Below are 21856 nucleotides of genomic sequence, written 5' to 3' on the forward strand. Positions count from 1 at the left end.
GGGGGGGGGGGAACAGAATCTCAACATCAATAATGATTGAGGCGTGGGTACATTTAAAGCTAAAGAGTTTCAGCGATCTTCATTGTTTTCCTATCAAAATTCAAATGACAGAAATACTTCAGTAGACCGCTGACCACCGCCTTCACAAAATGTCAAAATGAACTCCAACACATACTGTCAGCAGGTTTAAATATGAAATGACTAAGCCAGAGAGGTACTGTAGCAGATACTGATGATAAAGTTTCCAAAGCGGGTCACTCTACCTGGCTAATGCTAATCCATTGTCGCCTCCAGTGAGGTAACTGGAGGCAGCTGGATGGGACACACCTCAGATGAACTCGCTGAACTCTTTCAACTCATCTTCCATTATTGAGCGTGCATGGCTAACAGCTAATCTGAGGATAAGTTGTTTGAATTCTAAACAGGGTCAAATTCTACGGCTGTACTGCTAACCCTGTTTTTACCTCTTCCACAGTCGACCTACCTTTGTAGCGGTTTCAGTTTTAAAGCTAGGGGTAGGGTAGTATATGAAACTATATAATCCAAGGAATTCATTAGCATCAATTATGTCATGCTAGCTTGTCTGGAAAGAGACTAAATATTGCTCCTAAGTTAGGCAACATTTCTGAGAGGGACAACATGGCATTGCTATATTTGCATCAAGATACATATCTGATGAAATTGGTTTCTCTGGATAACCACAAGTCTGACCTTTACAGACAAGCCAAATGAAACTGATTCCATGCAGTTTGAGGCAAAAAAACATGGCTTTTTTTTGTATAAATGTGTTATTATTTGCTTTTTTTAACAATGGTTTCTGCACTAGGGTTACTAAAGTTTTGGAATTGCATAAATTGTGTTGTCTGGATATCTGACCATTTTGGGAATGAACTAGGCCCAGTTGAATTGATGTTTGATGATGTTCGTCCTCAATGAAGCCCTTTCATTGTAGTGATTTGGGGAAACTTGAGCTCACTGTATAAACATTAGCTGTTTTGAACTCTATCAAAACTTCATGTTACTTTACAACCACAAATGATATATTTAGGGGATTCAGAGGATATATGGTGGTTTAGGTACATTGACAATAGGGGGGTTTCTCAGCAGTTTCCAGAACAAATGGGCTTGATATCCAAATGCCAAAAAATGCAAATCTTGCAGAAATCTATTCATTTAAAAAGTTTGCAGCAGGAATTTTTGCGTGGGGCTACCAGGTATTTGTTTCTTATAGTGGTATTTTTAAGGGATTTTTGCTCATTGTATTAAGTGTGACAATGGTTGAATCTATCACCAAATCTTTGAAAGCATCAACCAAAAGATTGACGCAACGACTTGACACATAATAGAGCCTGGGAGGGCCGTCACATACTTCCATCATAAAGTCCTAAGCCTTTATAAACTCGACACTTATTTATATATATAATACTTGAATAGGAGCAAACAGGTTTACGGTATATGGTACAGAGCGATGGAGTGAAATAGGTTAACCTTGCTCTGTATCCTTGTAATTATTTTGAAACTGATTGTAGTTGATAGACATATTGAATAAATCATGACCCAAATCTGTTCTCTTAGCACTCAAGGTGAACTCTTATCCGTCCCAATACCTGCTAGAGCCTCATTATGGCTGAGCAGCAGACTCCCCTGGCTCTGGGGGTCCGCCGTCACGTCCATGTGAGCCGACTGTGTGGACTGAGTGTCCGCTTCCTCATCAAACGCCTGCCAGGTGACCTCAGCATCATTGAGGTAGCCGTTGGACGTCTCACTGCTTACACTCTCACCTGGGTGGAGAGAATGAGGTGGACAAAGGACTTAAAGAAGTTGAACACAGAGTAGAAGGAAGGCATTTGCTGTTTAACGACTGACTCATTAATACATGCAAAGAATGGCCTCTGTTAGATACTTTCATGTTTGATTAACTGATTGAGCAAATCTTCATGTGGATTATATAAATTAAAACAGCGATTATCATATCAGAGTAATAATTAGTGATGTAATCTCTAACTTTTCTCTCTGAGCTTGTGTCTTGCTTGGTTTGACTGTCCCTCAGCGGTGACCTCTGTCTCAGTTGGACTGCTGCTGCGCTGGATGAGGATCTAGGAAAACAGAAGCAAACATTTAAGCAGAGATGTTTTTATTGATAAATGTTATTTAGTTAATTTAACCTAAGACCATATATTAAGATGATTCTTTTTACCACTGGTGGCTCGTTGCCCTCTCTCTTCCCCTCAGACGTCCTGCTATCAGAGCCACAGGAAGTAGGGGAGCTCTCTCTCTTCTGGGCTGGAGTGTGACAGGGGGTATTTTAAATGGACAAAAAAGACACAATTAAGTTATCTTAAAAGCTTATATTGTTTTACTACTATCTTTATGTCTTCAACTTTAATTGGATAGGCAAACATGTGTTCCATTTTAACATCCAGGGACGGACTATCAATGGAAATGGTTTTACTCAATTTATCATTAATACAATAAACTTGAGTTCCTTTTTCCAAAAGAACCCTACATGTTACACTTCTATGATGTGACGCAGTATTACCCAGTCGTATACACTAACACTAACTCTCTTATGTCACACTGTGAAAGGGGCCTATATGAATAACGAGTACCTTTTTTTTCAACATTAGCCACATCTTGCTGATAATATTTCTGTACTTTAACTTAAGTAACATTTTGAACTAATCACTTTTAAAAAGTAATTTCAGACTGTTATATTTCAATTTTTAGTTAGGCTAAGAATATGAGTCTCTTAACCACTGCTGAAATATAGTAAACATTAAAGGATAAACAACTACTGATTTAAGTCATTAGATTAGATTGAATTAAATTATAAGGGGTTGTGATTAATTATAGAGAAACTTTACTGGCAAATGACTTTTCCCTTTGAAGTTAACCAATGGGTTACAGGTAGTTCAGCTAAATCTCTTCTTAAAACAAACAGTGCGCGGCTAAGGTTTTAATATCAGAGGTAAAACGTGTACGGAACAACAATTCAGTGTGTTGTTTGTATGTATGTACCTGGTAAAGTGTCAGAGAGCTGTTGGGTGATGTCGGAGGTGCTGCTGCTACGTGGCAGAGGGCTTTCCCCGCCTCCCAGCTCCTCCTCCCCCCCACACTCTGACAGCTGACCCTCATCCACGTCTGACACATATTAGAACAGAAGAGAGGGAGTCAGGCAGAGACACAAGAGCCAAACAGCATGCACAACACACACCTTCACATCTCATTTGTAGTCTTTAAGGATTTAAAACAGAGTAAAGATGGAGATTTAACATATTCATGAGAACTTTGGAGATAAATAATGACATGCACACATGCAGTGGTGACGCAGACATACTCTAGTTGCATTTCTACCTGGAGATTTAACAGACTTTACAATAATTAAAGCACAGGGCAGTGAAGTTCCTGTTCAAACATAAACCTCTCAGTGACAGCAGACATGGGAACTGACAGCTTATAACAGATAGTGACGGATGGATTGAAAGGAAGGGCGGAGGTCACAAACACATCAACACACGCAGCTCTCAGAACACACTTTACCTGAGAGTCTGTGAGAGCAAGCAGAGTTACCAGAAGAGATACCAGGCAAGAAAGAGCTCACAGTGTGGAGAAGCATAGGAACGCTTTTAGCATTGGGCAAAGCTTCGTACAGATGAACACAGTTGCTGATGGACTGGCTTCGCTTAGCTTCCATCACGGAAAAAGAAAAGGAGAGGAAAAAGAAAGAAAGAAAGGCAGTGGAAACAGAAAAAAAGGGTGAAGGGAAGGAGACAGAATTCAATAACAGCAGAGTACAGTGTGAGTAAATAAAGCACAGCAGATACAGAGTTTGATCTACATATGGTTATAAACACAAATACATTACATCTGATTATGAAGGGAATAATAAATAAGGTTCATAGCAAAGGGAAAATAAATGGAATTGTTATCGTGTTATCCTACAAGTCATTTTTGTGCATTTTCATTCTAAGCATATTAACTCTTGAGTAATGGGCAACAATGTCTTAGTTTCATGCAATTAAGTCCAATTGAATTTCCCAATCGGAAACAAATAATTAAATTCAATGTAATAAGAAAAAATAATGGAATGGTTTATCTCAATATAATATCTATCTTTTATATTTTTGGTATATATCACAATTGAGCTTAAGGTGAACCTGATAACCATCCTAAGGCTGGCAGATCGAGAACTGGTTGAACTGGGTCATTGTAATAGTGGAAGCATAATGAGTACCATAATGATATGACCAGCCTTTTCCCTATTATCAAGACAAGATCTCTGAACAATATTAGTTTGAATTTGCATGCAGAAGTAGAGGCAAGTTTTGACAGTTGTCAATGCTGAGGCATTGCCATTGTGTGTGGATAGCACTTCAGGCATTATCTCAAAGAGAGCAATGAAAGAGGACAGTTCTATTCTCCGCTTTCAGCACACTTTAATTATGCCTTTCAGTAAGAGAGATACATCGTCTGCGCTGCAGCCCGCTACTGCTTCCCATTTATGCATATTAATGAGCATTAATTACACTCTTAATGAAACTATCAAAAACTGCCGTGCAATTGATGTGTGGGCCCTCTCCTGAGGAGTGGGGAGGAGGGCTGCGGGCCTTTGAAGATCAATGTGGGAGAAATCCAATTAGGCCAAAGAAAGGGAAGGGAATTTGAAGCGGTAGTGTTTAATGTCCATCTTTGCTCGATACAAATAAACAGAATAGGTGCATAAACATGCACGAAACACATAATAGATGTGTCAGCACACACATAAACACACACACACAACAGCCTTCTAAGACTTCATGCTTCAGGCACAAATACATCTGCTCCTAGCTCAACAAGCTCGTCAATTTAGTACGTCGGTGGTAATTGGGGAGGCGGAAGGCCAAGAAAGGAAAAGGCATCGTCTCCGTCTTTTATCCTCCAAATTAAGATTCTGTCTAGACAAAATTAAGACGAGCAAGACAGGCACTGCATCTAGTTACTACCCTACTGTCTTCCAGCTCAACTTATAATTAGCCTGCCACACTCCCATCAGATAAGAGGTGTTTGCTGTGTCTGAATTGAGGTAATGACAATAAGTGTCCAAAGCTGGCCTTTGACATGCTGTCAGAGGGGGGGGGGGATTGTGCTGTATGCCCGCAATCGAGCTGACATGGAAACATGTTGACATTGGCCGGTGACATGTGAGGGGGAACAATGGGGGCCATCTGCTGGCCCCTTTGTCTTTGTTGTTTGGCCTTTCAGCGACACCTGGGCCAGCGTGTACACGGACCTGTCAATACGTCTGATAAAACCTGACGCTGCGCTCCGAGGGCTTATCAGTACTGTTGTAAGCCCACACAAAGCCAGAGGATTAAAACAGAATCATACTTACAGTGGGTTTTATAAAAGCTTTGTATTATATTATTGCCTGCTATGATGGTATATAATATAACACGATACTAATGCTATTACTAATACCCAGGTACTCACCGGAGGCCTTCTGTCGGACATTGTAAAGGGCTTTCTCTACACCGGGGGCTCCTGACGTAGTGGCGGAGCGAATCCTCATGGGCTCCTGCCCCCCCGGCACGCCCTGCTCCCCTTGGTTTCTCCGACTCAGTGAGAAGGAACGCGCCACTGCTGCTGCCTTCTGGGAGTCCTGGAGCGCACCTGCTAGCAGAGAACAACACTTGCTGATTCATGAGGTGTCAGTGTACATTTCAAATGTATATTCAGCTTGATAGTTGGATTTAGCACCAACAAAATCGACTGGCATGCAAAACAGTTAACAGGGTTAACCGTTATAGTGATTATGGTATCATAGCCATTAAAACACTGTAGTAATAACACCCCACACACTGATGTAGTAGCTGTCAATGTCTGATCCGGCCCATTTTCTTGAAGTTCTTGTTGCTTAGCTGTATCTGAATGAGCTCATTGTCAAATCCACACTGTGTAGGATTTGAACATGAATGACTTTGGCGACCACTAGTGTAAGTGTCACTGTGGCTGACAGCAGTGCACACTGATGGATGGAAGTTGGGCAGTTTTTATGTCGTATTCATTTTGTGTGGAAAACAAAGAAAAATGGAAAATCTACATCTGCATAGCTGGAAAAAGACAGAAGTTCTGCTTTTTTTTCCTCCATTGATTAGAATGTTGGTGTCCTGATGTAACTTGCATATTCATGCATCTAAATATGTGTTTTGTACCTGAAGCTGTGTGTCTAAGTCTCTGTGTGTTCTACCTGCGAGACAAATTTCCCCATGAAAATAAAGTAGACATTTTTATATTTGAAGTTGTTGTGTTTTAATTGTAGTGATTGACTAAAGAAATGTAAAGGCCACATAGATTGTAATCTTTTATATAGATATAGATGTCTGGCATGTTCAGAAATCTCAGCCAGATCTATACAAGTGATGTCGAGTGCAAGGGGATTTTTGACAAATGTGGGTATTTTAATACTTCTTTATATTGTTTTTAGAACATTGTGACAATAATTAACATACATGTTAAAGTGATAGAATAAAAATAACCGCCCTAAAGTAAAGTGTATGACAAAACAAAGCTGTAAAGTAACCAGTATTACCTTCCCAAAAGTCCGTTTTCAAACACATTGTTTCACCCAAATTCTACCACTCCCAATTCCCCCCCCCCCCCTCTCACCACGTCCTCTCTGCTTCTTCTCCTTCTGCTCGCTGAGTTTGTCCAGAGGCAGGCTGGCCATGTCCAGGCCGTAAACGGAGCGCGCCAGCACAGCCGTCAGCGAGTCCATGATGCTGGCCCACTCCGTCACCAGCTCCTCCCAGCAGGTGAGAGAGGACAGCACTGCCAGCAGCTCGTCCCACAGCTCCCGGGAGATAAACACGCACAGGTTGGCTCGCACCCACGCCACGATGATGGTCTGAATGTGAGACGAGGAGAGATGTATTAGCATGGACAGACAGCTCTGAATCCCATCCCCTGATAAGATGTGACCGCAGGGTCTTCACACCGATACATCTCATTTGGTAGAGTGTCTCTTTGGCTTTTTGTCAATCCAACCAGGAGACACACAACAAGTGAATATAGGTCACTGAGTAACAAATCATAATGGTAAAGGAAATTGCATAGAATTATGTACATTGAATGTTCTGTATAGTGAACTACAGTGAGGGACTAATCGCTGGAGCAAAGACATATCCACACTCACTCCCTTTTTCCTGTGATGAATAGTAAACCCTGTTATTCAGTGAATGTAAAAGGCACCTGTAGACATACCCTAAAAAGTATAGATGCTAAACTTTCAGCGAAGCTGTCTTTTCTTTGGTTTTCCTGTGGCCTCTTCATCACTGCCTCTGTGATCCTCAGCAGTACCTGCAGCATCTGCTCCCTGCAGAACAAAGTCAATCAGAACCAGAGGGTGAATTGATCACTAAAATAACATTCAAGAATCACAAAGGAATAACTATCAGAATATCTCACTGACCAAGTTTGTGTGTTCATCGTGTGCTCCATGATCATGTGCCGGTAGATGCTGAGAACACCCTTGCACACCTCCACCTGGTTATCCAGGAGTTTAGCTACATCTTGGCATGGCTCCAGCAGGAAAACATTGGAGGAGTTGGTCAGGAACACCTACACACGAGCAAAAAGCAAGATGAAGTTAGTCAACGTGCATACAGTATGAATGTCTGATTCCAGTTCCTAAATGCAGTGACCTTCAGGGTCAGACCTGTAGTGTGGGCTGGATGCCAGCCTTGACGTCCCTGTTCTGCGCCTCGGTGAAGAAGCCCCTGCTGATGGCGCTGCTGAAGGAGTAAGTCCTCCCCCAGCTGGACGAGCGTCTGTGGCCGAGACTCTCTGCCGACTGGTTTAAGAGGAAGCAGACCAGTCAATTGGTCAGTAGGCAGTAAGTATTCAGAGCTTTAACTTAAACAAAAGTAGCAAAACAACAGTGTAAAAAGATAAAGTAAACTACCGTAATTTTCGGACTATAAGGCGCACCTGAATATAAGCCGCAGCAGCTAAATTGAATGATGTGTACATATATAAGCCGCACTGGACTATAAGCCGCAGGTGTTTTAATGTTTAATTACCATATGTAAGGGTTCGTGCACAGAGGGGATTGTCGGGAAAGAGATGGCTGTTTGAGGAAGCTCACTTTTATTAACATTTCAACAAACAAGTTGCATAACGTATTCAAGTGTTACCATTTAGTGCAATAGTAGCTACAGAACATGTACTGTGCTGTGTAAACTGTACTGTATCACATAGCGTTTCAGACACACAAACTTTTCAACTTTCAAACTTAAACGGCACGTACCGGCAGTGATCTACAGCAGCGGTTTTCAACCAGTGGTACGGGGACAAACTGTCTCGCTCTCGTAATGTCTGTCTGTCTGGCTCTCGTTCTGTCTCTCGTATCACTCTCGGTTCCACTTTTACTTTTGCGCGCTACCTGTCTCACTCTTTTACCGGCCTCCAGCTTTTCCTGCTGGAGCCCGCCGCTTAAAGGTGGGGGGCGCGGACCGGCCATAGAGCCCATAGAGTTAAAGGTGGTGGACTGTAACCTGTAAAATCCATAGATTTAGGAGGTTCCCTAGTGGCCGTTAGCTGTAAAAATCCATAGATTAGCCGCACCGTTATATAAACCGCAGGGTCAAAAATGGGAAAAAAGGCGCGGCTTATAGTCCGAAAATTACGGTACTAATGTCGCTAATGCTTTGTTTCAAAATCATATATTACATTACTGGATTATAACTATTTATGCAATCATGTTTTCCTCTTTTTAATGTTGAAGCTGGGAAAGGTTGGGCTTATTTCAATGTCTGTATATACTGCTGGATAGTTCAATCTGTATTATATCATACATTGTTCATTGGTATATTCTGATATTAAAATATATTTGTTTTATTATAAAATATATTTGTTTTATTATTTATTATTATAAATTATCTCAATCTGCAAAGTAATTAAATAAATAAAGATAAATGCAGGGAAGTGTAATTCTACTCTTAACTGTGATGGAGTAGAATATAAAGTAGTACAAATAAAACACATTGTGCTTAGGTCAAGTATTTGAGTAAATTAACTTAGTAACTTTCAACAACTGTCAGTAGGCAATAGCGAAGATATTATGACACACCCATTACTAAATAGCAAAGACCACACATGTTTGTTAGTATAAATATATTATGGTCATGGCTTGATTATCTATGCTACTTTCAGACCACCGTAGTGTTATTTTTTTTAGCTTATATCAGTAACGGAAGCAAAATCACACAAAAAAATATAATAATAACCCATCACAGGCATACTTGTATGTTATGCTAAGTTGTTATATTTGGCTTTCGGTACCTGTAGGTGCATGCTGTTAGCCTCTGAGCTGAGTATCTGTTCAGGGCGGCCATCTATCTCTTCTCCCGGAGTCGGTACCTCAGGCTCCGTCATGAAGCTGGGCTTATCCTGCAGGATCCACTTCCTGTACACTTTAATCACCTTCCTGGTTGCTGATGCCTCGCAAGACGGCAGCAGGAAGGCCTTAGGGGAAAAACATAGACTTTTAATTTGAACTTTTACAGAATTATGAATGGTTTTGAAAAAGGTTGCCTGGTAATAGAAGGGATCTTTTAGCTATGTTATCAAATGGCCAGCAGAGGGCGACGTAGTACATGGTATCACAGTGTCTTCATTCAGTCTGCTTGACCCAAAATAATGCTTGCAATTGTATTCATTATTGCAACATCAAATCAAGACATGTTTCTTGTTGGCCCTGTACCTGGTGGAAGACCTCGTTGACAAAATTCACATTGTCTCTGGTGGACAGAAGGATGGCGTGCACCATGTCATACACATAGCGGTGCTCCTCCTCGATGCTACACAGACTGGAGTCGCTGTGCCGGCGGTCTGACAGCGTGCTGCTGTTGGAGTGGCTCTTCTCCGGCTCCCCTGCTGGCCCGTTAGTATCCCCGTCTGACGTCTTATCCTTCTCCTTCTCCTGGCTGCTACTGCCCGCAGTGACAGTCTTGGCACCATGGAGACACAGTGAGAAATGAGTCACCTTAGTGCACAGACGCTTCTGCACAATTCATTAATTGGACACTAGAGTCTCATTGACTAGAATTCCCTTTGTCAGTTATCTGTGTTTTATGGTATTTTCCGTGAATGAGATACTGTATTGGTCATTACTGTTCAAATGTTTTCTCACCTTCATGCAATTAAAATAATAAATGCTGGATTGAATTCCTCTCTTTCCCTCCCCATAAAACTAACTCAATTTAGTGTTGTGTAAAGGCACAATGCCAAAAAGTGTCAATCACAATTTCACCGTCAATATTCATAGATGTTTTATTTTTGTTTAATTTCTGCAAATGTTGAGATGTTATATTTTCTACTCTTTTTAATGTTCACATTGTGTACAATGCCTTGTTTACATGCTGCAGAGACGAAAAATGTTACCAAATTGGGATAAATAGAAGTAAATCTTATCTTCTATAAAGTATTTTAATACTTTTCAGGACTTCAACGGGATTATCAGCGGTGATGCTACAACTGTGTGTTTTATTAGATTTTTAGATGTTAATATCTTTTGGTTAAAATATATTTAATCAAACCTTTTCCGCAAGCAATTATTCTAGTTCACTGTCATAACATACATTCACAAATTGGTATAAAAGCCAAAGAAACATGAATAAAACACCCTTTTTGTGTATTATAGTTTTTAACGGTGTTTGCAACTCTTGAAACTAAAGTTATACGTGTGTTCAGTATTTTGTGGCCAGGTGTCTTGCAGATTGTGCTCAGGGGTTTTGCTGCAACAACACCTTCATAACAGCCTCCCTCCTCAGTGACAGAATGAGAAATAAACAGGATGTTATTCTCGTGCACACCTGGATGAGTTTGGGAATGACCTCTGTGCCGTTCTTGGCGCTCTGCGCCGCAGCAGCACTGCTCACATACTTCTTCTCCAGGAAGAAGGTGACCAGCCAGGAGATGAAGGCCACGCGGGGGGACAGGTACTGGTCCCTGGTGCAGAAGGTGCTCTCATTGTTCCGCGTCACTGGCACATACAAGGGTTTGGGTCTGTGGTGGGGGAGGTCTAATCGAGCAATATAGTAGAGTGAAGAGTGAGGGATGGGGACAGAGGGAGGGGAAGGAGAAGAGCAAAAGAGTTTTATTTATTTAATAATAATAATAATAATAATAATAATACAAAAACTGGATTTGAACAAGAAGCATGTTGAATAGGTTACAGACAACCCAAAAGAATACATTATATTTAAATTATTCCATAAATAATGTTTCAAATTGTTATGTGTTTCTGCGTGTAATGATCTTATAACGCAAAGATACAAATGTAAAACAGTTTTAATAATATGATAAAGATTTTGTCACAATAAAAAGATCTGTAATGATATGCTTACTGTCCCCACGTCCTACAGATCATTTTCTCCTTTTACTAATTCTCATTGAACACTTGCACAATATAAATGGTCAAATTGAGATGTTTATGCTTAAATGGCTGCTCTTGAGTTTAACTACAGTGTGTAGTTAGTGTAACATATTTCCTTTAAAGAGGCTTCAGCCCAAATACAGTGGACAGCATGTATACTGTAAGTCAGCTTACCTAGTAAAGGCTTGTAGAGATTTGTGAGCTTGGTGAAGGAGGGGAAGAGATGTGGAAGGTAGTACTTCTTGAACAGGCTGAAGAGAAACCTGAAGCCTGTGTCCTGGTTCTCTTTGTTCTTCCATTCTAAACTGGAGGCCTGGCAGAGAGAGAGCAGAAGGCAGACAAGGTCAGGCTACAGGGAGAGGAGAGGAAGGCTCCAGCATCACTCAGAGATCAGCAGTGCATTGTTTGCAACACAATACTGTGAAGGTTCCTCCAACAAACAGTACACAGAAGGGGAAATGGTTTGGCCGAGGTACAACATTCAGAGACTTGAACGTTACGCACTTAACTACGGATAAATCATTTAGCTTTATAATCTTACTGTACAAGAAAGGGATTACAAACAACCTCACATTACTCCATGCTCATGACAACAGACACATAGTATGCAAGGTGATGGTATATTTTACATATACAGGTGCAATACAGATGCATTATTTGGAAGGATTATTTTACCCTGTAAGTGCTTCTTGCTGAGAACAATTTAGGAGACCCTTCAAACCGGGGTATCACATTGGTATGATCATTTGCATCAAACAATTATCGCAGTAATATAAAAATATATTGTGTAATGCAAAAAAGAGATCAAAAAAGATAAATCGAACTTTTGGAGGCCCATTATGCATCGTGCCGTGAACCATGAGCCACAAACATAAGATGAGATAGGGCTTTATTTATCCCGAAGGAAATTGTTGTGCCACAGTTACAAAAATACAATAAACACATATAAACACATGTCCCTCCTTTGTTATATGCAGCCCTTCACTAGAATATTACCTGTGCCACTGATGTCACCCTGTGATGAAGGACATCAACATTATAACAAACACATACCAATAATCTGGCAAAAAGAGATGTATTCTTTTCCAATCATAAGTAGTTGTTACCTGGATGACCATGTACTTGAGCAGAGTCTCGAGGATGTAACAGGTCTGATCCTCTGCAACCTTTTCTCCAACCACAGCCGGGACCAAGGGGGTAATCTCCTCAGGCACCACCTTGGCTGCTCAGATCCACACATACAAAGAGATGAAGTTAAGTGTAAGAAATGAGAGTTAACAATTCAAAAGGAATATGCACAACTGGATATCAGTTTAGTATGTTTCAGACTTCCATCTCGTTATTAATTTGAACATGTAGGAATATTCATATGCACCATCAGGGGGGTTGGAGAAGGGGTTGTAAATGATGGTGTCAAGGGTGCAAGGCCCTCTGGAGGAGGGCACAGCGGGGAATCCCGGCACCAGACAGGCAAAGATAAGGAACTGCTCCTCGGCACAGTTGTCCCTCAGGGCCTGCAGCCACAGCAGGAAGAGACGGATCCCCTCGCAGCGGATCTACACGGGAGAAGGGTGGGACGATTATAACTGATACATAAAAGAGAAGTGGTGTAGTGCATCATGTGGGAAGGAAAACAGCACTTACCTTGAATGAATTTCCAGTGTGTAGAAGCTTTTTCAGAATAGAACCTGGAAAAAATAGAAGTACAAATTAATGTACGACCTAGATGTGCGTGTGCATGTTCCTGTGTGTACGTCCCTTGTTACTGGCCCTTTAAGTCCCGGACTCTTTAGTGCTACAGCAGCCTTGGTGCCATTAACTATTTACTATTGGTATACTTGCATATTTCTTATTGTCTCCCTTGTTTTCTTTATTTTCTATATTACAATGTATTATGATTATTTTATTTTTTACAATGAATTTAATTTTGTATTGTATAATTCATTTACTTTTTAATTATCTTTTTACTACATAATTATCAATGTATTTCTTGTGGAAGGGGCCTGCGGGATGGGGTGTGACCACGGTGGATAAGGTTGTTAGAAACTAAAAAACAGATTTTCCACAGAAGTCTACACGGCAAGCAGAAACACAACAGCCAGTCCAAAGCTTGCAATCTCCACTGTGGCAAATTGACCTTGATGGCTGACAAACCAGAGAGAATGGCAAGGCTTCACATGTTCCTGATGAAAATTAACATCAGTTGGCAGCGACATGCATTCATGAAGGCAATCTGGTTCCGCTGTAATCACATGAGACATTGCTCTGATTGCTAAATACCTTGAGCGGAAGAGGTTTCTGTGTGTGTGAGTAATGACATGCTCTTGACAGCCTGCAGACAGCACTGTACTTATGAGGTCTCTGTGTGCTGTGGAGATTTCAATAAAGGACTGAGGATAAAATTGTCATTATGCTAGGGCAAAAATGAATCTTCTCCAGGAGTGTGTTCAAACGCACAGTGTGTTGTTTCTGACGCTATGGGTCTCTCAATGAAAACAATCATAAAACACTGACTTTGATGTCATGTAAAGAAGCATGGGATCATGGGACAAATAAAAACCAACATTGCCACGAAAATCAGATTTTACGTTCAAGGACAAGTTAATGTACACATTTTTTAATTCTCATTAAGTTTGTTCACGTTTTGTCATTAAATTCTAAGGATCAAGCCGCAAGTAACGCAAGCTTTAGTAACGTTGCATTGCTTACTTACCATTAGAAGAGAAGCCCACACATACAGCTACTGTAGCTAACATTATATGGCCAGTTCAAGCACCCACGAATAACAGCCCAGCACTGATGGCCACGCTAGCTGACACGTGCAAACGTGCTGGATATTCCCAGAATGTGGATTTTTCCGCTTTTCTCCTAATGGAAACGTTTTGGGCTGTTGTAACGCATTTGCCACCGTAGATTGCGTGGTCAAAACAGTCATACTCAAAATCATTTTAGGACCTTGTTGAATGGTCATAATCTGGGTGGCTGGCATTATCTTCTTATCTTTGCAGCACTTCATTGTATGATGGATGGAAATGTAATTATCGTATCAATTCAAAAGCCTCTACTGGATATTCCTCACTCTCTAACATGTGGTGTTTCCCTCCTTTCCCATGAAGCAACTAGAGGGGGGGCAAGGGGATGTGACGCTATTATTCTCACCAAATAATACTCAACGTTACCGTGATACAATTACAGACATTTCTGGGTGTTTTGGGATAATGCAATTGCACAAACCTTGTATAGGTATGTCAAGTCCTTTTTATTGCAGAAATGTTAAATATTATACTTTTAAGTCTTGTTTAAGACGGTACTCAACCGAGGGATTTGACGGCCAAATGAACAAGTGGCGGAGTTATTTTAAAAGCATAGCAAAGTCTATTGTGTGCGGGTTTACAAGGGTATTTGTCTGGTGCTTTTATTGTTCCCATCTCAACCGGATCAATCAATAACATTTCTCTGGGAGCCACATAAAGAGATCCTTAGTCTCAGGAGAGAAGGAAGTAGTAGTAAGAATGATGTTAAAAGGTGTGGGGATTCTTCTTCCAGCTTCTAATGGTCTGTGTCAAACATCTGACCTTGCAATCCTCGGATAAAAGCACACAATCACTACAAGACATTAAAGTCATTCCTCACAAGGCGTTTGTACAAGACCTCTGAAATACTTTCAGCAGAGCGACTGGATGAAGAAAATGATTAAAAACATGATGTGAAGTAAGAAAGATCAATTCTAATCAAACTCAGGTATGGCGGGAAGCTATTCAGCCTCAATTGCTGATGCTCCTTCAAAAGCAGAAGAACAGAGTGGAAGGAGAGCATCTCGACCAGTGACCCGGGAAAATATTCTATGCGAGTTCATGAAAAAGCCAAGAGGCAGCTTTAAGCTTGTGCAGATTTGTTTTCCAATGAATGACGAAGTGGTGAATTTGGGCATCAGACCTCAGATGAGTCTTGATATGTGGAATTAGAAGCCTGAGGGGGAAGGCTGATCTACAACCGGGATCTAGACCCACGCTGTTTAGATGCCCACGGCTGAAGAACAACAGTTATAATTGGGGTTATCGCTCCTTGCAAGGATTTCCTTTTCATTTTTTTGTAAGGGACTGAAATCATGGCAGCATAATTCAATTACCTATTTGCATTTCAAATGAAGTGCTCATTTGCATTTCACATTTACATCCCCTCCCAAGACTGATTATTTTCTCTTTATTATGAAAGGCTTAGGCATGGCTCTGGGGATGATTTTTCCTAAAGTGTATCTTGGAGGTTACATAAGAAGGAGGAAAGATGCAAACACAGTGGCATCCATCAGTCGGGTGTAACAGAGAGACAAAGGTTTTAATATGGTAGTGAAAAACATGTCAGCGATACATACCAATACTGTGAAACTGCCATCTGTTGTAGATCTTCTCGGGCAGATGTTGTAGAATTTTCTGATGAACAAGAAAAAGAGAGTTATGATTAGGGCTGCATTAGGTCACATTGTGGGGCTTTTTTCCTTCACTATTTACTTACTACACCGAGACCTAGGGACTGAAGCTACAGGCTTTATTTTGAGTAGATTTTCTTTCAGGGATTACTGTTATTTTATTATTATTTAATGATTTTATTAACAGAAAATGATTTATTTCATGCAATAACAGCAAAGATCCACCGTTACCGGGTCTAAAATGAAAGTATTTTTCTTGTTTTCTTGGTCTTATGTTAGACTATATTGTATATGCATATAACGATTTTATGGATATGGTAACCTTAATTGTGTTTACTTGGGGTGTACAAAATGATAGGTACTTTAAAGTATCAAGATATTGTGATGCAGTATAGAAACACGTGATAGGCTAAGGGGCGGGACATCTCTAAGAAATTGACCAGTCACAACAGAGCCTGTCAGCTAACCAATCAGAGCAGACTGGGCTCTGTTTTCAGACAGAGGGTGAAAAAAGCAAACAGGCAGTATGAGAAAAACAAAGCCCTTTTGAACATTAAAGCATGGAAACATGTCACAGTAGCCACATGTATAGGTACATTTTGCTGTATGACATTTAACGGACCAGGTACTTAACAGATTAATCAACAAAATATTCGACGGATTAAGAAAGAATGGAAACAATTATTAGCTGCAGCACTATTCTAATAATTAGTTCCCAAATTAAAGAGAGGACAACAACCGCCTTTGTTTTGCCAGAGCAGGATTACACTAAAGGAATAGCCTCCTCGCCCTTTCCCTCCACTCGGCCCAGCGTGTGCTCAGATCCCTGTGACACAGCACAGCCCAGAGAAATGTCATCACCTCGCCAACAACCGCTTTACAACTCAATTAGAGCTCCCTAACCTTTCAGCAGCCTATCATTATTCTTAAATGCAGCGACAGGTTAACTGGGTCCCTCAGGAGAGAAGAAAGAGAGGGGCAAGGGTTGCAGGAGTGAGTGTGAGTGTGTGTGTGTGTGTGTACGTGGCTAGTTAATAGTCGGTGCACTGTGAGCATCTGATGCCCCAATGGCTCACTTTTCATCAAATCCTAATCGCTGACCCAATAAGACTTCATGATTGCAACAAAGAGGTCAAGTCTATCCTTTACTGCTTTACGTATGCAGCTCTGACCCACTCAAGCAACTGTGGCCGGCATGATAAAAGCTCTTTGCCTGGAGAGGGACTCACAGGAAGGAGACAGATACAGAGCGTGACACAAAATGAGCATGAAATAGCTGGAACAATGAAGTCCTTTACCAGACCAAAAAATGCTACGTGATACAGCAGCAGCAGTAAGAAGGATGACAAAGTATGAGAGAAAGCTTCTATGGCTAATAAGGCTTCATATTACGGTTTGTGAGACCATGAAAATGTCAAGTGACGGCTATCATAAGCTCAATATTTACAAATACATATTTCAAGTGATGTAACAATATAGATACAATTATTCAATCAATGAAACTGAAGTTGATAACTTTGGGTCAGTACAAATGTTTAGTCTTCTTAAAAAAAAAAGATACTTTCAAATGAGACCCCCAAAAAATGACACTCAAGTAGCATTTTCTTTGGCACATAGCCAAATATTGGGAGATATAAAATGCCTCCAAATTTTTTTTTGACGCTATTTAAATCAATGTACTGTAAAATAAACAAATAAAGTTCACGTGTTGTTTTCTCGAGCGTCATCCTCAGAAGGAACCATTACTCTTAACTGGGATCAAAGGACCCATTTGATTTCTCTAATAAGCAAATCTTTATAATTCCAGTTAAGCATATACAGTAGTAACCTGACTTTAACTATACTATTATTATATTATTCTTAAGGTTCCTTACATTTAAAGCATACAGTATTTCTCCTTGCATTACACAAACAAATTGTTCTGAAAAATACAATATTTGTTCTTAGCTCGGTAAGAGTGCTCTGTTAAGAATAGTCTCTTACTTAAGAAAATAAAAATTGTGGATTGGAACAAAAATATAAGATAATGTATTTTTGAATTGCTTCCGGCATGTTGTCATCTTCACATGAGAAGATGTAAGTATGAGTTTGCCTGTTTCTATCGTTTCAGACTACACAATGATCATAATGTGTTGTAAAGTCTTAATATTCCCACTATAGAATGCCTCTGAAAGACTGTATATGAATATTTTTAGCCCTGTGCTTTGCTACATAACGTTGAGAGCGGTGGTGGTCCAGAAGTCATCTCATGTTTGAGGGTCTCAGTTTGGCAACAGCATCCTTCTTCTCTCATTATCCTCCATCTTTAACTTTCCCTTCTTGTCCTCTGAGTAAATCCCTGTCATTATCAGTGACAGCGGAGATGATGAAAGACATGCATCACTTAAAGGAGGGCCCTGGATGTCTATCTGTGATGTTCAATTTCTCTCTGATCCACGGACGTGATGGTATGCGTGTACAGGCGTGTGGCTGCACCTTGCGGTTGATCCCGTATGGGATTACTACATCTCCGTTAAGGCTTGGTAGCGGCCTCCTTCACTCCGTCTCCTTGGGGCAGCACGCGCATTATGCTAGGCGCTAACACAGCAGGGTAGCCTGCTTAAGCCCTTCCCTGTGTGTGTGTGTGTGTGTGTGTGTGTGTGTGTGTGTGTGTGTGTGTGTGTGTGTGTGTGTGTGTGTGTGTGTGTGTGTGTGTGTGCAAGCAGACACAATAACCGTCTCTTTCTCTCTCCTTACAGAGAAACCAGGATGGGAGAGTGGAAATGAGATGGAGAAGCCAGCTCAGAAAGACTCCCTGCGGAGCGGGAATGGTGGCCGCAACAATGAGGACTTTACTGGCTGATATGAGGCGAATGGAGAGTCTGCCGGGCTGAAGGTTGGTGGAGTTACTCTAATCTGCAGCCATACTCCAGCATAAAGATGGGGGCATTACTGCGGAACAACTACAGCCTTAACACATTTACATGATCCGCACTTAGGTTTCCAGTCGCAGGGCCTGAACATGACGCAGAATACACTTCTGTGAGGGGTGATCCACAAGGGCTTTCTGATGGCACAAACAGACATGCAGTACTTCAGGACAAATGTCTTTTAGGTGTTGTTTTTGAAGCAATTTGTCTGTTATTATACCATCTAAGGAAAATGAAATCTCCAGGGAGACACAAAGAAAAAAACCTATTAATCAGAAATAAACGGTGTATTAATCACATAACAAAACCTAGGCAGTTTAGGATTGATAAACCCAGCAAACAGTGTAGGGATTAAGATAAAACATTCCTAATAAATAGTATCTTTGCATGATATAATAACACATTTTATATTTTAGCCTATGACGGAAAGTTGTTCTATATACTTTTAGGCCTTACATCCATGTGTAAGGAAAGACACACTTGCTTTGTTTAAAATTCTGCACTGGGCCAAACACTGCAGAGTGCTAAACAAATGCCTCCGCTTGCCCCTCATTATTTGTTGATAAAGGTCTGGGCACATTCGAGCTGACAATACATATCTCATATGAACCTAAAATATAACAACGTTTAAAGCCTGAAGCACTTTTTCGAATTCTATAATGGAATGATTTACCAAAATACAATGAACCAAGAGCAAAACTTTTAAAAAACCGATGTCATTCTCCTGTGTAACCAGTAGGTGGCAGCAGCAGAGTGCGCTCAGACTGCCTCAGCTCAGTGTTTACTCTTTGCTCGATTTGAACCAACAGCAGGTTTCCTCTAGGACCAATTTGAAAGTGTTTTATGGAGGAACAGTTTTTGAAAAGAGGAAGAAACCTAAATTCCATGTGATCAAAGCCAACAAAGCCATACATTGATAAACATGCATGCACAAAACTTTCATAAAGCAGTGCCTACATTTGACAACAATCATCAGTTATCTATCAAATATGTGGCTGAATCTTAAATGGGTTTGTGTTTGAAGGGTAAGAACAGGTTAAAGCTGTGCTTCATCAAGATTCATTTACTCAGCCTGCTGCGATTGCAGAGGCGAGCTACACTTAGTGAATTACCATTTATGCATTAGCCAATAACCCCCCTATGGTGGACTGTCAGTCAGAGCTGGGTCTGCATAAAGAGGGGACCGGGAATAAAAGGAATCACTTAGCTCAATGGCTCTGGGTTAATCTTTCAGCACCCTGTAGGAGAGTTTAATTGATTTATGGCTTTCTTCGACTACAGGAATCCTTAGTCAACTAACACTAAGATCATTGTGTTAACTAATCCATAAGTTGATTCAATCGAAGGACCAAGCTCCAATTTTGAATTGACTTAAGATATAGTGAAACGTTTAAAAAAAAGCTAAATATAATAAACACAAATACCCATAGTAGGCAACTCAACAAGTTAAGTCTCAAGCCCAGATGAGGGGCTTTTTTTACAGAGGATGATGAGGGAATTCAGAATGCTGAGTCAGGTCCGGAGAACGGACGACGGGTCATGTTGAGGTCATATCCTGGAGAGAAAGTGGGAATGAACAGACTTCCTCTGAGTTTGGTTGGTCCCATAGCAGTCCTTTAACCTGTCTCACAACCTCAAATGAACCAGGATCAGTTAGCGGTCATTTTCAGTCATACAGGAGGGTCAACAAAATGCAGTCCCTTAAGCCATGAAGCTAAATCTGGTTTTGAAAAATCTGGTTTCATTCCTGGAATTAGACATACCTGCAGCATGCATAATTGATGTGAGTCTGAAACAGCTTCTCAGTGCCTTTCTCACTACCTACTTACATTTGCACTTATCTGTACAGCAGCAAGAGAAGACATAAGATAAGATTACAGGAATGCATTTCGACTCCAAACTGTACTATATGAATGGCTGCCAAAGCGAGACAGACATTATCAAACGACGTTGGCTCACACACCTGCCTCCCCTGATGCTCCAAAACATTGCAAACACAGACTTGAACAGCAAGCTCAAACATCAAGCCCTGACAATGTGCTTCCTATTACTACTGCCCATCCCTCTCTAACACTCAGTTTCCTAAATGACATTATCATAGTCTGAGGGATATGCATTGAAATGTTTATTTTTTTAAATATTATTTTGATAAGCATTATTGCTGAATTAGTTTGATTGTCTATACAAAGGTAGGTAGCTATTGGCAGGGAAGTGACTCGTGAGTAACAAGCCGTTCCATGTACAATGGTAGACTAACATACAGATATGTCACACCTTCTTTACACACTGTTCTCCACTGAACTGGTTGTGCGACTTATTAAACAAATTACTGTAGCAGCACCAGTAATGATTTAGGTGTGTCACAGTAAAGGGGGCTAAATACTTAGGCAATGCAGTCTTCTCACATTGGGTCACTGAGACAGAAGATCTTTTTAAAGAGGCCCTATTATTCTTTATCAGGGTTATCCCTTTTCCTGTCGTGTGTTATGTAGGTTTCTGTGCACATAGATGGCTAAACTTCCTAAGCTCCTTCCAGAGGGAGTTTCTCTCCATTGTATAGGACATGGCTTATTTTTATACATTCAAATCCATCTTTAATAGCATACGTTTACTTCAAATGTTTATATCATATCATATCTTATTCTATTCTAAAGTGAAAACAACTGTCACAAATACAATTTTCCTCATGGATAATTAAACTATTTCTGATTGCTGTTCTCACAGAGGTCTCTCTCAGAGATGGGGACTCGAGTTTGTGACTCGGACTCGAGTCACACTTAAGTCGCACACACAGAGACTTCAGACTTGACCTCCTGCTCAAAAGACTTCGGACTCGACTTGGACTCGTGTTTTGGGACTCGTGAACAATCATTGTATTTTCTATTTTTGGCGTATTGACATTGAGGAAACTCTGAAACGTCTGACGGGCGTCCTTCCTTTTTTTCATGGTAACCATGGTAACCTCATTACGCAGGTGCGCGCCTCTCACACTACCTCATGGTAACGACAAGGCGACCGGCGGCACACCTGCAGCTGTACCGCTTGTAATTAGGTTCAACAATAAACACTTCGAACAAAACGCCGGCGGCACCAACAAAAGGAGCAAAG

The 21856-nt window shown here is 40.7% G+C and overlaps 1 protein-coding gene across 3 annotated transcripts in view; it reads right to left on the reverse strand.

The window, feature by feature from the left end:
* The window catches only part of ralgapa2 (Ral GTPase activating protein catalytic subunit alpha 2), a 48935-nt gene that overhangs the window by 2373 nt on the left and 24706 nt on the right, over positions 1-21856 (reverse strand). The window contains exons 4-21 of one of the 3 annotated variants that reach the window (XM_010795760.1): positions 15786-15843; positions 13058-13101; positions 12789-12969; positions 12520-12635; positions 11588-11726; positions 10851-11059; positions 9740-9985; positions 9319-9501; positions 7694-7828; positions 7448-7596; positions 7240-7351; positions 6646-6883; positions 5470-5649; positions 3541-3687; positions 3019-3141; positions 2198-2283; positions 2006-2096; positions 1608-1781 (exon numbers count right to left, since the gene is read on the reverse strand). In XM_010795760.1, coding sequence (XP_010794062.1) covers positions 1608-1781; positions 2006-2096; positions 2198-2283; positions 3019-3141; positions 3541-3687; positions 5470-5649; positions 6646-6883; positions 7240-7351; positions 7448-7596; positions 7694-7828; positions 9319-9501; positions 9740-9985; positions 10851-11059; positions 11588-11726; positions 12520-12635; positions 12789-12969; positions 13058-13101; positions 15786-15843 — 2611 coding nt within the window. Of the gene's footprint in view, positions 1-1607; positions 1782-2005; positions 2097-2197; positions 2284-3018; positions 3142-3540; positions 3688-5469; positions 5653-6645; positions 6884-7239; positions 7352-7447; positions 7597-7693; positions 7829-9318; positions 9502-9739; positions 9986-10850; positions 11060-11587; positions 11727-12519; positions 12636-12788; positions 12970-13057; positions 13102-15785; positions 15844-21856 lie in introns of all 3 variants that reach the window. The other 2 variants (XM_010795775.1, XM_010795768.1) reach the window with 2 other exon arrangements.

This window comes from Notothenia coriiceps, unplaced genomic scaffold (assembly GCF_000735185.1).
Source record: "Notothenia coriiceps isolate Sejong01 unplaced genomic scaffold, NC01 NC01_scaffold00002207, whole genome shotgun sequence".
In the NCBI taxonomy this organism is placed as follows: domain Eukaryota; kingdom Metazoa; phylum Chordata; class Actinopteri; order Perciformes; family Nototheniidae; genus Notothenia; species Notothenia coriiceps.